The sequence below is a fragment of the Drosophila melanogaster genome, chromosome 2R (genome assembly GCF_000001215.4).
Source record: "Drosophila melanogaster chromosome 2R".
NCBI lineage: Eukaryota > Metazoa > Arthropoda > Insecta > Diptera > Drosophilidae > Drosophila > Drosophila melanogaster.
Genome location: NT_033778.4, coordinates 21,624,832 through 21,639,028, shown reverse-complemented (window position 1 = coordinate 21,639,028; position 14,197 = coordinate 21,624,832). Strand labels below are relative to the sequence as shown.

General features: G+C 48.1%; 3 protein-coding genes and 1 non-coding gene across 7 annotated transcripts; 1 reads left to right on the top strand and 3 right to left on the bottom strand.

Annotated features, from left to right (window-relative positions):
* Positions 1-629: 629 nt before the first annotated feature.
* Positions 630-4,350, bottom strand: CG10321 (uncharacterized protein). 2 transcript variants are annotated; one of them, NM_137750.3, is made up of 2 exons: positions 4,048-4,350; positions 630-3,648 (listed from the first exon to the last, which is right to left on the bottom strand). In NM_137750.3, the coding sequence occupies exon 2, from the start codon at positions 3,623-3,625 to the stop codon at positions 1,118-1,120; it is 2,508 nt and encodes an 835-aa protein (NP_611594.1). In that variant the 5' UTR covers positions 3,626-3,648; positions 4,048-4,350; the 3' UTR covers positions 630-1,117. Both variants share the same exon structure in this region, with proteins under 2 accessions (NP_611594.1, NP_001261124.1).
* Positions 4,351-4,666: 316 nt separating this feature from the next.
* CG15674 (uncharacterized protein) lies at positions 4,667-7,022 on the bottom strand. Of its 2 annotated transcripts, none has more exons than NM_137749.2 (3): positions 6,555-7,022; positions 5,720-6,064; positions 4,667-5,662 (listed from the first exon to the last, which is right to left on the bottom strand). In NM_137749.2, exons 1-3 carry the CDS (start codon positions 6,741-6,743, stop codon positions 4,859-4,861), a joined length of 1,338 nt encoding a protein of 445 aa, NP_611593.1. In that variant the 5' UTR covers positions 6,744-7,022; the 3' UTR covers positions 4,667-4,858. The 2 variants fall into 2 exon arrangements, with proteins under 2 accessions (NP_611593.1, NP_001286685.1); NM_001299756.1 differs by having other exon boundaries at positions 6,555-6,833.
* On the top strand, positions 4,989-7,608 carry asRNA:CR42547 (antisense RNA:CR42547). Its single transcript, NR_033161.1, has 3 exons — positions 4,989-5,587; positions 5,686-6,085; positions 6,145-7,608.
* On the bottom strand, positions 7,607-13,999 carry mahj (mahjong). Of its 2 annotated transcripts, none has more exons than NM_001259522.2 (11): positions 13,424-13,999; positions 13,214-13,364; positions 12,273-13,091; positions 11,941-12,213; positions 9,752-11,875; positions 9,563-9,683; positions 9,401-9,498; positions 8,976-9,338; positions 8,482-8,542; positions 8,214-8,423; positions 7,607-8,156 (listed from the first exon to the last, which is right to left on the bottom strand). In NM_001259522.2, exons 1-11 carry the CDS (start codon positions 13,831-13,833, stop codon positions 8,152-8,154), a joined length of 4,635 nt encoding a protein of 1,544 aa, NP_001246451.1. In that variant the 5' UTR covers positions 13,834-13,999; the 3' UTR covers positions 7,607-8,151. The 2 variants fall into 2 exon arrangements, with proteins under 2 accessions (NP_001246451.1, NP_611592.2); NM_137748.4 differs by having other exon boundaries at positions 7,753-8,156.
* Between the last annotated feature and the right edge of the window lie 198 nt (positions 14,000-14,197).

Below are 14,197 nucleotides of genomic sequence, written 5' to 3'. Positions count from 1 at the left end.
GTACAATATAAGCTTTAGTTTGGGCCAGATTTTCCAACAGCTGGCTGGAAAATTAAGGGCGGTAAGTCGAAGGTATGCGTCATATTTGTAAGCGGAAAACCAAACCTTTATCTTATCTTGCGAAACGCGGCTGACCGCCATATATAATCTGAACAAAACAAATAAACGCCTGGCGATTTTAGCTGTCACAATGTTATTCCAATTGATTATTTTCGCGGCTTATTTGCTAATTAATTAACAATTTCTTGTGACAGCCGGAGATTTCAGACTGCGATCAGATAACCGATTATTGGGGGGTCACTTTTTATGGATAATATAATATATATGTATGTACATGTACCTAAATCACACTAATAGGCATTTACAGATTTACATAAGCATCCATACGCGAATCGTAGTTATCCAGATACTTCCCATAACCGGATGAACGCGACACGTGGCAATTGGGAATCAATAGACAAGACCTTGGCTTGATTGTTGTTTTCTTTCGATCAATTTTGTTTGGGTTCTGTTTTTTCCCGGTCTTCTGTCAATGCAATTGAACAACAAGCCAACAAAGCCAGCGAATTGGATTACACGCTTAAAAATAAATATTACCGGCCAGATGGGACGTACAAGAAAGACAAATTATGGTTTCATAGAAGGTTTGTTAATTTATTTTGTTGTTCAGTTAAAACAAATTCACTTATTTCAAAGCCCAACAATGAAAACCCAACGCCAAAATACGTTTAGCCTAAAATGCCAGTCTGTATTCCCCGGGAAAACAAAATAATAATAGTAGGGTAATAAAATTAAAAACAAAAACTGGCACAGTCCACGCAGGATTTATGCCCCAAGCGTTTGGATGTGAGGATCCGCCTCGATCTGCCTACCTAAAGTTTCGTATCTGCTTACAAAATTCGAGTGAATCGCTTAGGTCCTACTAAACAAGTTCTACGACAGAAATCTAGGATTGCAATATTTGTGTAGTTGTGCTTATTCCTAAATTGTTATCTAGACGGGGGTAGTACAAAAATATATATATATATATGTATATATATTACATCTAAGTGGTCATCTAAATGCCGAGCAGGCACTCGCCGTTTCCAGGAGCGCCCGCTGCGGCAAACTCCGCTGGCTACGCCTGCGTCACGAAGTACACCTCGCCGGATGAGCCCATGACCACGGCGTGGGTATCGCCCGTGCCGCCGGCCAAAGTCGTACCCTGGCCGGTTGCCATCATGTTCGACATGTCGGTGGTGCCGTTGCTGACGATGCTTACCGCCCCGCTGAAAGCATCGTCCTGGCCACTGATCTGCACCTCTGCACTGTGATCCGTGCTCTCCACATGCAGCTGCAGTGAGTCCACGTTGTCGTACAAAGATCCGCACTCGCCGCACTTGAACAGCGGATCCACAACCTCCGGATGCTTGCGTTCTACGTGCCACTTGAGGTTCACCGCGGACGAGAAGTTCTTTCGGCAGTTGGCCACGCCGCAGCAATACGCTCTCTGCTGGTGCGTCTGTCTGTGCCTGTACAAGATCGCCTTGGACTTGAAGGTTCGATTGCAAATGGTGCACATCGGTGTGCTGGATTCAGCGTCGTGCGTCTTCATGTGCATCCGCAGCATTCCTGGGCCCTTAAAGCTCTTTAGGCAGATCTGGCACTGCGGCTGTTTCTTGCAATTGGCCCGTATCCAGTTGGTGTGGGAGTGCATGTGGTTCTGCAGGCCCTTGAACTGCCGGAACTCGGTGCTGCACAGGTGACAAATGTATCTCCCAGATCCCAGAGGCGAGGTGTGCTGTCGTATGAACTCAGTTACCAGATTAGCATCTATTTCGTAGTTGTCGTCCGCACCGGCGGCTGCAATCACGCTGGCCGTCTGCACCAACTGGCGAGAGTTGGCTGCGGCCAGCTTGCTGCTGGTCGTTGATCCAGCGGCAGGTGGTTGGTGGTCGCAGGGTTCCAGAGTCACACCGGCTGGAATTTGGTGGTTACTTCGCTTGGCTCGCTTTGGCGTCGGACTGGCCGAGCTGACGGTCATAGTGGGACCCACCAGGGCTTCCGTTGTAGTTGTGGCCTGGCTGAACTCTACAACAGCGTTCTCCAGTGATATGCTCTGCATCTCTTCTTGGTGCTGCTGATGATGCGACTGCTCAGAATCCATGAATGCCTGGTCAATGTCCACACTTGTCTCGCCATCCGGCGGCTCCATAATGGAATACTCCAGATCGTCGTCTACGTCGCCGGACAAATGCGGATCCTGTTCCTCACCGATGTACTCACAATCCTGGTCGATTTCCTCCCCATCCGGATCATCGAGCATCTCGTCATCCTCCAGCTGAATCTCCTCGATTATGAACGTATCCTGGTCCTCTTCGGGCTTCATTTGCTCCTCCTCGTCTTCTATCTCGTCCATTGCTTGCTGTTGGTCCAAATCGTCGAAGTACTCATGGTCTTGGCTTTCACTCTGCGTGAGATCCTCGTTGATCATTACTTGGTGGTGCTCGTGGTGGTCCTTTAGGAAGTCCTGCTGCTGATCGTCGTCCAGTACAATAGTCTCAAAGCTGTGATCTGCCTTGCTATCCAGTTGCTCGTACACATCTTCCAGTTCCTCGTCTTCCACCTCACAGCCGTCCTCCAGCAACTGCACGTCGGCATCACCGAGAGAAGCGCCTACATGCTGACCCATATCCGTGGCGTTGGTAGTTGTGGTCACTGTCGTGACTCCGGTCGGAGCCAAACTGCGTTGCGGCACAAGTTGAACCAGCTGCAGGGTCTGCGTGCCATTGGGCTGCTGAACAATCTGCAACGTCTGTCCGTTCGGCGTCTGTAGAAGCTGTGGCAGGAATTGCGATTGCGCAGCGGTGGCCTGACCATTAGTCGTTGACTGCGGCGCTGTGCTGATGATCTGCGCCAACTGCGGCGCTACAATCTGAGCAGTCGTTATCAATTGGCCGTTGGGCAACAGGATCTGCTGCGGCATAGTCGTGGTGGCACCGGCAGCGGACAGTAGCTGGGCGGGAGCAGGCTGAAGTGTGGGCATATGAATCTGCTGGATCTGCTGCTGCATAGTGGGCTGTTGCGGCGCATGTTCCTGCATTAATTGCATCTGTGGCTGAGGGGCGGGCTGCGGGACTGACTGTGGTGCTGGTGCGGCCTCCAAATGCCTCTGCTTCTGCTGGCGGGAGCCCTTGCGGAGCAGCGGCTTCAGTTTTGGTTTGGCAGGAGGCTGATGCTGTTGCTGCTGGACTATCTGCTGCTGGAGTTGCTCCTCGAGGATTTTCTGTTGCTTCTGCAGCTGTCGCTGTTGCTTCCGCTCCAGCTGAAGCTGCTGCTTAGCGTTTGCCGCCTCCTGCTGCTGCTGCTCCTCCATTACCAGTGCCACGGTAAGACCGCGGATATACTCGCGCAGCTCCTTGTCGCTGCGCTCGACGAGCGTCTTGAAGGCGTGATTCCGGCTTACGGCGTGGACGCACTGCACGCAGATCTTGTCCGGCCAGCCCTCCGTGGGCTCCACCCGCACGCTGGTACAGTCCATCAGCATTTCGGGCACCTTTTCGCTGAACAGCGGGCGCATCTCCTTGCGCTCCGAGATGCACAGGCGGCAGATCTTGTCAAGCTCCAGGACCTTCTTGCGATCCATCACTTCGTGTTCCTAGGGGGAGGCTGCAATGGGCCAGTTTTTTTTAATTTAAAATAACCATTAGAATGAGCGGATCCCCGAAAGGTGCATGAGTACGAGGTTTGTTATGATTTGCCCGCCAAAAAATGGTCAATTAAAATTCAGAATAATTTCATCTGTTGTAAAATGACCTGCTAACCCGCTGTTAATAACAGGGACTGTCGACACGTCTGGTAGCTCTTGTGCCAGACAGAGACAGCCATATTGTTATACACAATTTACCATCTTGGTGTTGGTGTGAGCGAAAAATGCGATTTTTAGGCCCAAAAAACGAAACAAATACATAATTCCCGACTTGAATTGGGTAAATATTGTTTTCGATTCACTTGCACCCGCACTTAGAGCACCTTTCGACCGGGTTCCCGCAACAAAAATGAACTCACCTGCGCTGTATTTATGTAATTTTCGCAGCTCGCCCCACATTCAACACAAAAAACTCTTTAAATATGGCCGCGTCACACAAATCGCATTCGGAACTCACATATTTGTGGTTCAGGGCGAAACACACACGTTCCCAGAGATGCGAACTTCAAAACCAAAACAAGTGCACACCAGTGGGTCTTTCGGGACCCTGATCGAATGAAATCACTAGCTATCTCTGGCGACGTTATCAATAAGGTTCTTCCATGAGATGAATGAATTGATGAACTGAACTTCTGCCTCTATCTGTCTTTCTCTGTGTGCGAGTGTGAGTGAGATGATAGGCGTGTTGTGAATGGCGCTGCCAACGTGGTATAAAGACAGAAATCCCTAACGCATGCCGGTCGGAAATCATTTTGTTTATTTCCTCAGATTTCTAGATTTCTTTTTAATACTTAAAACTTCTTATGTTTAAGGCATGAAATTCCATTGAAACTTACCTTTTCTCTATTTACAACTTAGGTTTTTGATGTGGGTCCTTCAGCTCACAAGTCTCTTTAATTTCTCGATTTTAGAGCCATTCCTTGCCGTTCATACCAGGGGATTTCTTTACATATTCAATGAAACACACAACAGTTTTTTGACTCACATTAACATTTTCAAGCCGAAATTTTTAATAAATCTAACCCAAAAAACGAACACACAAATTTTAATTCGAGGACATAGCAATTGAGCTGCCAACTCGTTTTTTAAACTGACATTTCGAACTGAAAACACCTGTTGATCCTGGTGTTATTTTCTGATTTAGAAAACTTAACTTAATGTCCATAATTTTTAGGCGGGTGGAGGCACATTCGTGTTGGCCACTTCGTACATGTGGCGCTTCTTGGTTCTCCTGTTGTGAGCGCTTACTACAATGTATATGCCCAGGATAATAGCGAGGGCCAAAAGCAGACAAGTAATCACAAACCAGCAGTAGAATCCTGGACCTTCCTCATCGTAATCCTCTTCCTGTGCGTTCTCCCACTCGGTATAGTTGCCCGATGGATCCTCCCTTATCTGGCCAACCTTCGGCTCTCGGAAAAGCGAGGCCTTGGCCAGGTTGCTAGACTCCGGAGCCATGAAAACCGGCTCCGTATAATCTATTCGGATGAAGGTGAGCCGGGCCCCGGTCAGAGTTTCCTTATAGCGTCTCAGCCCATGGCCATAGTACTCGTATATGTCGGCGTCGAACTCCCGATGCTGGTCTACCCATTGACCAATCACCTGCACCTTCACCTCGCTCCTGGGGTCCATGCTTCGTCCGAAATAGGCTTTTTCCGCAACATCCAGGCCACCCATACCATACAAGTCCAACTCGAGAACAGAGGACCGGTGCTCGAAGAGCAGAGGCAGCCTGGATAGCTTCCTATGCTGGTACACACTGGACATGTTCACAAGGATCTTCTCCACAAAATCGTAGTTCAGGCTACCGTAAATGGGCTTACGTTCGCCACTGGGATTTCGGAGCACACTGTCACCCAGGTGCATCTTGTAGCTGTTAGTCACATTGCGCCACGGCAGGTAAGTAATGTTCCTCAGCTGGTATGCCAAAGGTTCCAGTTCCACCAGTACGTTAATGTTATCCTCAAGACCATACTATAAAGATAACATATTTGTAGGACATCAACCGAACCATCTTCCCGAGGAACTTACAAAGTTATCGCCAAAAATCATGACCACACAGGTGAACAGATTGTCGGACACCGCATTGACAAGATCCGTGTGTCGGAAGTGACAGAGCTCTGTCTTCTCCCGCTCCACGTTCGTGGCCTTGGCAATGTATGTCAGTCGCTCCTTGGGATTCAGCTCGGCCGCATAGTTCTTGAGCACGGTGTGGTAGGGAATCCAGGCCAGGACCGAATCACCTCCGTTGGCGCACACCTCCGTCTGAACTCCCCTTCCAGTCAGTTCTCCGTTGCGCAGCCTAAAAAAGTGATGGTTATCTCGCCTGATTGTGGTGGAGCCATGATCTGCGCACAGGGTGTCCACGAGGTTTGCCTGGAAAATGAAGAGATAAAAGTAAAAGACTGAAACAAACACCTTGTTCGTATATAACCACCGTCTTCGGCTTATCTCAGGTCCGCCGGCATTATCTTCTTCAGCTGCGATGGACACTTTGTCACTTTATCGTCAAGCTAATTCAATTTGGAATATCAGCCACTCGAATAATTTATTGGCTGGCATTGGATTTGTCACTTAAGGATGTCGATGGGGCAAACTAGTTTGGCGACGCACCATTTGCCATTAAAGGTAGGGAGTTTTTCAAATTGAGGCCATTTTTAACAAATATGGAATCGTGCAATCTGCCTTAGTCGCCAAATAATTGCACTAACTGAAATACTTTTATTCCAAGAGCAGTTGTATCCATAACGAATTGCCATAAATTGACTGTTCTAAAATTCCACTTTTAGTATGTTTGCTTACCCCCCAAGAAAATCCAGAAAACTTTAGCTTATAAATGGGTATTCCCATATGCCCAAAATTTTACCTTCTCGTTTTGGGTCAACGTGGTGGCCTTAATATGGCACTGTAGGTCCTCCTCGCTGGGGATGACCACATGTCGATCGATCTCCGACAGAAGGAGGGGATCTGTCTTAATGCAGAAATGAGGATGTTCATCGAGGGCCGCACCCAGTGTCACCAGCACGGCCAGGCATCCGATGATGATGGCTTTCATAGACATTTCCGCAGATCAGATGCACAGAGTTCTTCGATTGAATTGCTCCACAGCCGTCGATAGGCACACTTCGGTGGTCAAGTAGTAACTAAATTTGCAATTTTCTAACACCTGAGCAACGGCCTATACGAACGCATTCAACTTGACCGCCAAGCTGTCGCACAACGAACACCTTAATATCACCATATTTATCTACTGATGAAGGATTCGGCCGAGATTCGCTTCGATTTTCGGTGAGAGCCGGTCCGTGTCCGTAATAGCGTCACCGAAAACCCAGTTAGTGAGCAACGACCGGGGTGATGAATGTATTCGTTTTCCCAACTTGCAGTCCACACTTGGCGATAAGATAATCGGCACCATTTGACTCAATCCGAATAGAACGTGTGTGTAACACTGGTTAGTTATGATTTCTGTAAGCATTAGGGTGGATCAATCAGTTTTCGTTTACTTTTATTTAAGGAAATAATATTAGATATTAATAACAACACATTTGAGTTCAAAGCCTAAGGTGGGAATTAATCAAATCAATACGACATAAATCTTTCTCACCATCGACGGCACTCTAGTTATAAACATTTTACAAGCCTTACCCTGGACAGCAGACATAAACAATTTTCAAACCAAGGAGAAGGCCCGCTCGCTGGACAGTTGCGATGACATGGAGACGGGACAGAGCCAGCCATCAACAAGTGTTATCCACCATCACCATCTTCAATAGCCCGCATCCGGTATCCACTTAACATCGCTCTCGCGACAGAAGAAAGTCAGCAGGAATCAACACCACTGACTGGCTTATGTAGCACCGCAAGACTTATTAAGGGAAATAATATTGTTTATAAATAAATTCAGTATATGATAGCATTAATTTCTAAAACGAAATATTTAATATTTTACATTCTGGAATTAAGTCTTCCAAGTAATAGATTTCTAATACAATAGGCTCCTTAGCATTATACAAAAAGTGGAAATTTTTTCTAGGTTTCTATAGCACAGAAAAAAGCCTTGTTTTCTAATAAAATTGTTTATTTTTGTTTTATAGCAAAAGTACACAAATTTTATTCAGGCTTGTACAATGAAAATTGTTAAACAATTTATAGATTTGATTTTTACAGTTGGTACTCATTATGCGATCTCTTTAATAATCTTTAGCTGGCTTTAATGCAATCCTGCGGCATTCGTATTTGATTTGTACAAAATTCAAAAATAACAATTTAGATTTTAATGTAACAGCTTAATATCTAGAGTGCTTATGCTACGACGACTGTTGCTTGCTCATCCTTCCATGCGCGCTGCGGACAACTAAGAGGTTCAAACGAGACGAGACGAAACAGTGGGTGAACAGTGGAGCGGAGCAGTGGATCGGTGAAGGAACAGTTGTGTGTGTTGTTGGTTTGGATGAGGAGTGGGCTCAATCTAGGGGAGGAGAAAATACAAGTCGTACACGAACAGAGTCTAAAGATCTTGAGTTACCGTCTGAGCTGCTTCTATCGAAGTATTCCAGCACATCAAAGTCGCCATCGTCGTCGCCATTGTCGGAGCCGTCGTCGTCGTCACTATCGTCATCGGAGTCCAGCGGCTCTCCATCATCGTCGTCCTCATCCAGATCTTCGTCATCGTTGTCCGAGCCATGAAGGTTACGAAGCAGGGGGAAACCCAGTAAATTTTGACCTATAGCAAAAGCTAGGGAGTAAGGAGATTTAGCAACGGATTAAATGATTATAATCAAAATCAAACTTACTGTTCTCGGAGCCCGTATCCGAACCGTCCTCATCAGATTCGGGCACCTCCTCATCATCTTCCTGCAAGCATAGACATAATATTTAGTTCAATATCATCCATGCGCCGCATGAGGGTTCTCAGATCTATGGCAGCGCCGATTCCGACTCCGCCACCACCATTAAGATTCAGATTCCCATTCCCGCCACTGCCATTGCCGCTGCCATTGCCACCCAGTCTACGTGCCCGCCGTCGCACCCCAACAATTGAGCTGTTGGGTGCATGTTGGCGAGAAAGATTTGGACTTGCTTGCGTGGCGGGACTTAGCCGGCGTAGCTGATCCTCCTCAAAATCGTTGGGACCGGCGGGTGCAGCGTTTTCCGCCGGCTGTGGGCGCTCCTCGGGTGGCTCCTCGAAAACCCGAAGCAGCGAAGCATCGCCACCATCGTTAGCGTTTGCCGACCCCGGCGCCACTGCGTCCGATACCTCGCTGGCCAGCTCCTTAACCGCACGCACCTCTTCCGAGCGCTCGCTCTTTTTAACGCCCACAGCGTAGATCTTCACGTAGGTCTCCTGTTTGGACTCGTAGCCACTGTAGTCTTCGACCACGGCGATCAGACTCCCGTTGGCGCTGACGCTCAGATCGTTTATGTTGCGTTTAACGTCAATGGTCGCAATGCTCGAGTAGTCGTAGGCGTCCAGAACGTTGAAACTGGTGTCGTAGGTGGTCGTCTCCATGTCATGGTCCCTATCAGCCCCCAAGCTAGCACCGTAGATTACATGCATCGGGGAGAAGGTGCAGTTACGCTGGTCTAGCACCGGCACTGTCTGCAGCAAATGAAAGGTGCGCAAGTCCCACACCTCGGTATTGGCAATGATCTACAAATTGTGTTGGAAATATTAACATGGTATAAATAAATCAACACAAATTTCGACTGTACCTCCAGACAGTTGGGATGGAAGACGCCTGATATGCACTGATTAAACTTGTCGAACTTGTGGATCTCCTTTCCGGAACGCACATCCCATAGAACGCCATCTAGGAATTCGATTCAGTTACATTTCAGGTAACTTTATACTTATAAATGCATTTATGTAATTACCCGACAAAATCAGCTCATCGGTTCGGCAAAGAGTTGCTCTGTTTTTGGTGTAGAGATTAGGTATGGTTGGCGTAAACGAGGCCACCTTGGAACCAGTGTTTATGTCAAAGAGCGTGGCGCACTGTGAAAAAAAGGTGAATTTATTAGTTGAAACTGCTATAGATCGTAAAATAACTCAAATTAGTATACCTCATTCTGGGTGCCCAACAAACGATCCTGCACCGTTTGACTGAACTCACAGTACGTGACATCGGGAAGTCGCAACTTTAGCTTGAACTCATCGTCCGCAATAGACCATAGAATGCTGGTGGGTGTGCGCCAGAAGCTAGATGTGATGACCAAGTCTCCGGCTCTATTAGCCTTAATAGCATCAACGCTAAAGTTGTGACAGTTGGAGAAGAACTGCTCCACGCCATCGTTCATGTTGAACACTCGTCCGTCGCCCTGCTGCGTGCCCACAATGATGTATTTACCCGCCAAATCGCAACAGGTGAACTCTAGGTCCTCGTAGTCCGCCGATCGAATGCTACGCCATGGTGAAAAGTGCGTGTGCACATAGCGACGGTCAAAGCGACTGGTATTAAATCCGGCTTGGGTTCGAGCATGCCGACTAGTCAGGTTGTAGTTCGAGCTTAGCAATCGGCTGGGCTTCGGATCTGGACACTTGTGCGGCTCGTACAAATCAAACTGCGGGCAGGTTGTCACCGGATTATTGCACAGCGAGTGCTGGTTGGTGAGGTATTCCGTTACGATGGTATTTAGGGTGATCCTCTTGGGATGCAGTTGACCATCTTCGGCAAGACCAACTGACATGCCACCAGGCTCCATTGCCTGCTTCTGGATAGAGCGGCTAACTGAACTTCTATCCGTCCTCCTTATTTTTATGGGCGTCTGCGTTGTGTTAAGGGAGCTAAAATTTGGTATGCTGACTCCATCTCCCGCATTGCTACCACCGGCTCCTGCCGGCGAGGAGTCCTCACCAAAACTTCTGTTTAAGTCTCCATTGCCCATTATCGCTGCGTTCACATCTTGCATGCGGCTTCGCAGACGATTTCTAGACAGCGAGCTACTACCACTGGGAAGACTTTTGTAGTCGAAAGGTGATTGATGAAAACTGCGCGTAGTGGGAGTCTGTAGCGGAAGACCCACCTCCCGTTGCAGCATTTGGGCTGTCTGGGAGAGACCGTTGCTTTCCAGGTGCTCGAAGATAAGCTGATACAGCTGCTGCTTGTTATACTGGATGCGTGTCTGGGCGATTACATTGGCCTTGTGCATGTTGGACAGCGATGGATCCAAAGGATTATTTAGCGGTTTCGTCTTACCCGACACTCGTTCTAGCAACTCCAATGCGTACTTTTGGAAGATTACATGTTCCGCGCGCTTCTCCTGGAGTATGGGATCCCGCATCAGCGTCTGGAGTTGTCCGCTGGCAAAGAGTGGAAGCTTGCTGACGATCTGCCTGACCCGATCGGAGCGAGCAAGTCCCGCCAAGGCCCTACAGGCCATTCCACGTATACAGTCCGCATCCGTAATGGGTCCTTTGGTCTGCATCAGCGATAGCAAGACCACAATGCCATTGTTGGAGCACACGGACTCCCACACACGTTCAATCAGCTCTTCGGCGTACTTATGGTTGGCCTTGTTCTTCCTGGAGGACGTTCCAAACTTAATCAGGCTGGTGCCGCTGTCCTTGCGAATGATCGGAGAGCAAACACAATGGCACAGCACCGCTAACGCCGATTTGATAACCTCTGCATCCGAGCTAATCTCTCCTGCAGCAGCGCCCAGAACCGAGCAAAATCCGGAGGTAGTTGTCTTGTCTAGCATCAGCAGGCGCTCGCAGAGCACAACATAAACTCTTGGGATAATACAGCATACGCTGAGCACGTCCAGAGCCGAGCGCACCGTCTCGGAGCGTCCACTGTTCACCCAATCGTAACTGAAGGCGATGATCCTGAGTAGCATGGTGATTCCACCAAGCTTCATTAGCTGATCCACGGGTTGCCAGTGCGCCCGGATAGAAGTGTGCTCCTGGAGCGTGCGAATCTGGTCGTTCAATTGGTCAAAGGTCAGTTTGGCAGCAACCGTGGGATTCTGATTGAAATAGTGGGCTGATGACGGTGCCGGGGATGCCGCATTTGTTTGGCACAGAAAGCTGTTGTACTTGTAGAAGAAGTGCGCCTCCATATAGCGCTTGAGGGCTACGCAGACGTGGCGCACCATTTGTCGGGAAGCACATTCTACGTCTTCGTTGAAATCAGAGTCATTATCGCTGTCGTTGTGGCTCGGATCAAGAATTTTTAGTACGGAAATCTATTAGGAAGAAGTTAAGGTAATTGACTTTAATCGAACTTCTTTCGTTTAAACCATTTACTTACGACATTGTACAGCTTTCTTAAACCATCCTGAGCATCAAACTCATCCAATATGACCTTAAATTGGAAGCTCAGACTGAAGAACATGGTGGCATGGCACTTTGAGGAGTCGTGGCAACGACCCAGAATCCAAAGCGCGTAGCGAACTAGTTCTGAAATAAGTGGTCTTTGCATACTGCATATGCGTTCCATGGCGTCTTCACAGTATGCTAAGTAGTAGATGGCGATGGACACACCAGTAGTCGCCAAACTGGGGCGGGGCACTTTTAACAAAAGCTGTAAAAAATAGTAAAGTTAAAAATAATTACATTCCCTCTACAAGACCATTTACTGACCTCCAGTCCACCGTGTGAAATGAACTCTAAAGCAAACTTCTTGTGGCAAAGAAGGGAAGCCAGATACTTCAAAACTTCGTAGGCCAAGCAGGTGTCCCGGCGATCCAAGTTCTCCAGGTAGCCAAAAATTAGCTGCATCACATTGTTTTCGAAAGCCATGGCTAGGAACTCTTGATATTCGCCCAGGCTGGTCAGGAAGCGCATGATTAACATTTGGCTGGTATCTGCTGTGGCCGGGTGCAAAGGAATGTACATCCGTTTGTAATAGCGAGATACGGAAAAGGCATCTCTGCTGTTCTCGAACAGAATGGACATATTAGAGGCGTCTCCATGCTGCGAGGAACTTGCTCCCAGCCCACTGCCATTGTGCTGCGGCGATTGAGGAGCCGATGCATTACTGGCGCAGGCCACCCAGCTAAGCATGCCCGCCGTGCTGCTGTCAGCCGACAGATTGTGCATCGACGTATTGACATCTGAAGTGGCGCTCTTGCTGATCGCCAGGAGCATGTGCAGACGCTTGATCATCTTTGGCACCAATCGAATATTAAGATCGCGAAAGTTTATGGCTATGTCGCTCACTTCCATCGCTTCGGCTAAAAGCCCGGTGGCATAGCTCTGAAGCGGTTCAATGCTGTCCTCTGCCCAAGAGTAGATGCGATTGATGGTTCCATCGCCTTCGGCGGTCTGAAATACTGCAGAGGTCTCCATTCCTGGCATTATCTCCAGAATGAGGCGGCAGGCCAAGATGTTTAGTTCTAGAGAACTGCGACTGACATTCTGGCGACTGAAATAGTTCTCTCGCAGGTAATCGTTGAGGAGCTAGTTAAATAAAATATTTCACTTTAGTTAGCTTATGTTTTGGAAATTCTAAAACACCTGATTTTAAGAAAACATTTACATTGCTTTTTAGAAAAATAAAAATCACATGACTTTATTCTTACTTTGCCCATGAAGGTATCCTTCCGAAAGAGCAGCTTGAGTAGCAATCCGTACTGGCAGCTGGGATCGGCTCTATATGGATGTCGTGAGTCCAAGGGATCCGGATCCTTGCGCCGATACACGTCCTTCTCACGCTCAAAGATCTCCGCAAGGCTGCGATAGTAAAGGTATTAAGTTGGACCCATGCGTTAATGATTTTGAAGCACGCTTACCTCCTGAGAGTGGGCACTGGATCGTATCCATTTTGGGTCTGCTGTTGCTCCCACTTGTCGATAATCTGGGTGAGCTCCTTCTTGGTGGCTTGGCGACGGTCGGCGGCAGCGGTTTCCTCGGCGTTTCCACCGCTATCGCTTTCGTTTTCCGCATTTTCCACGCTCATGGCGTCGTCAGCATCAGCGTCTTCGTCGGCCTCTGGTTCCCCCCCATCCTGTTGTTCAGCGGCGTCCTCTTCCTGGTTATCGCCAGCCTGCTCCGGCATATCCTCGGCTTCTGGCTGCTCCTCCTCGTCGCTCTGGTAGGCCACAGCCACAGCTTCAGCCATCAGTGCCGCTTCAGTCGCGGCCTCTGCCTCGGCCGCAGCCTCTGCTGCGGCCGCATTCTCGCTTCCGCTGCCCTCAGACATCGAAATGAATTACTGGGTTTTGGATGCACTAGGTCTTGATCCAGTGGCTTTCTTTGCTAGATTTTCGACACAGCGAAACTTACTTCTAATGGCGAAATAAAGCAAATAAATAAGGTATTAAATACCACGCGCTTTTCGCAAAATTAGTGTGGCCTTTTGCTATTGTCGTTGAAATAATGAAGTCAGCTGTCGCACAAATTTGTTTGTTTTCGTCTTTCGGCAAATTAAACCAATCTAAAAGGTCTTTAAATAAGTCTAAAGTACACAAAAGGATTTAAATGCCTAACTCAATTAATTATTTCCAAGCAAATGCACAGATAAAAGCGTGCCAAAGAGCAACGTGCAACTGTGAGGTAAACGGAAC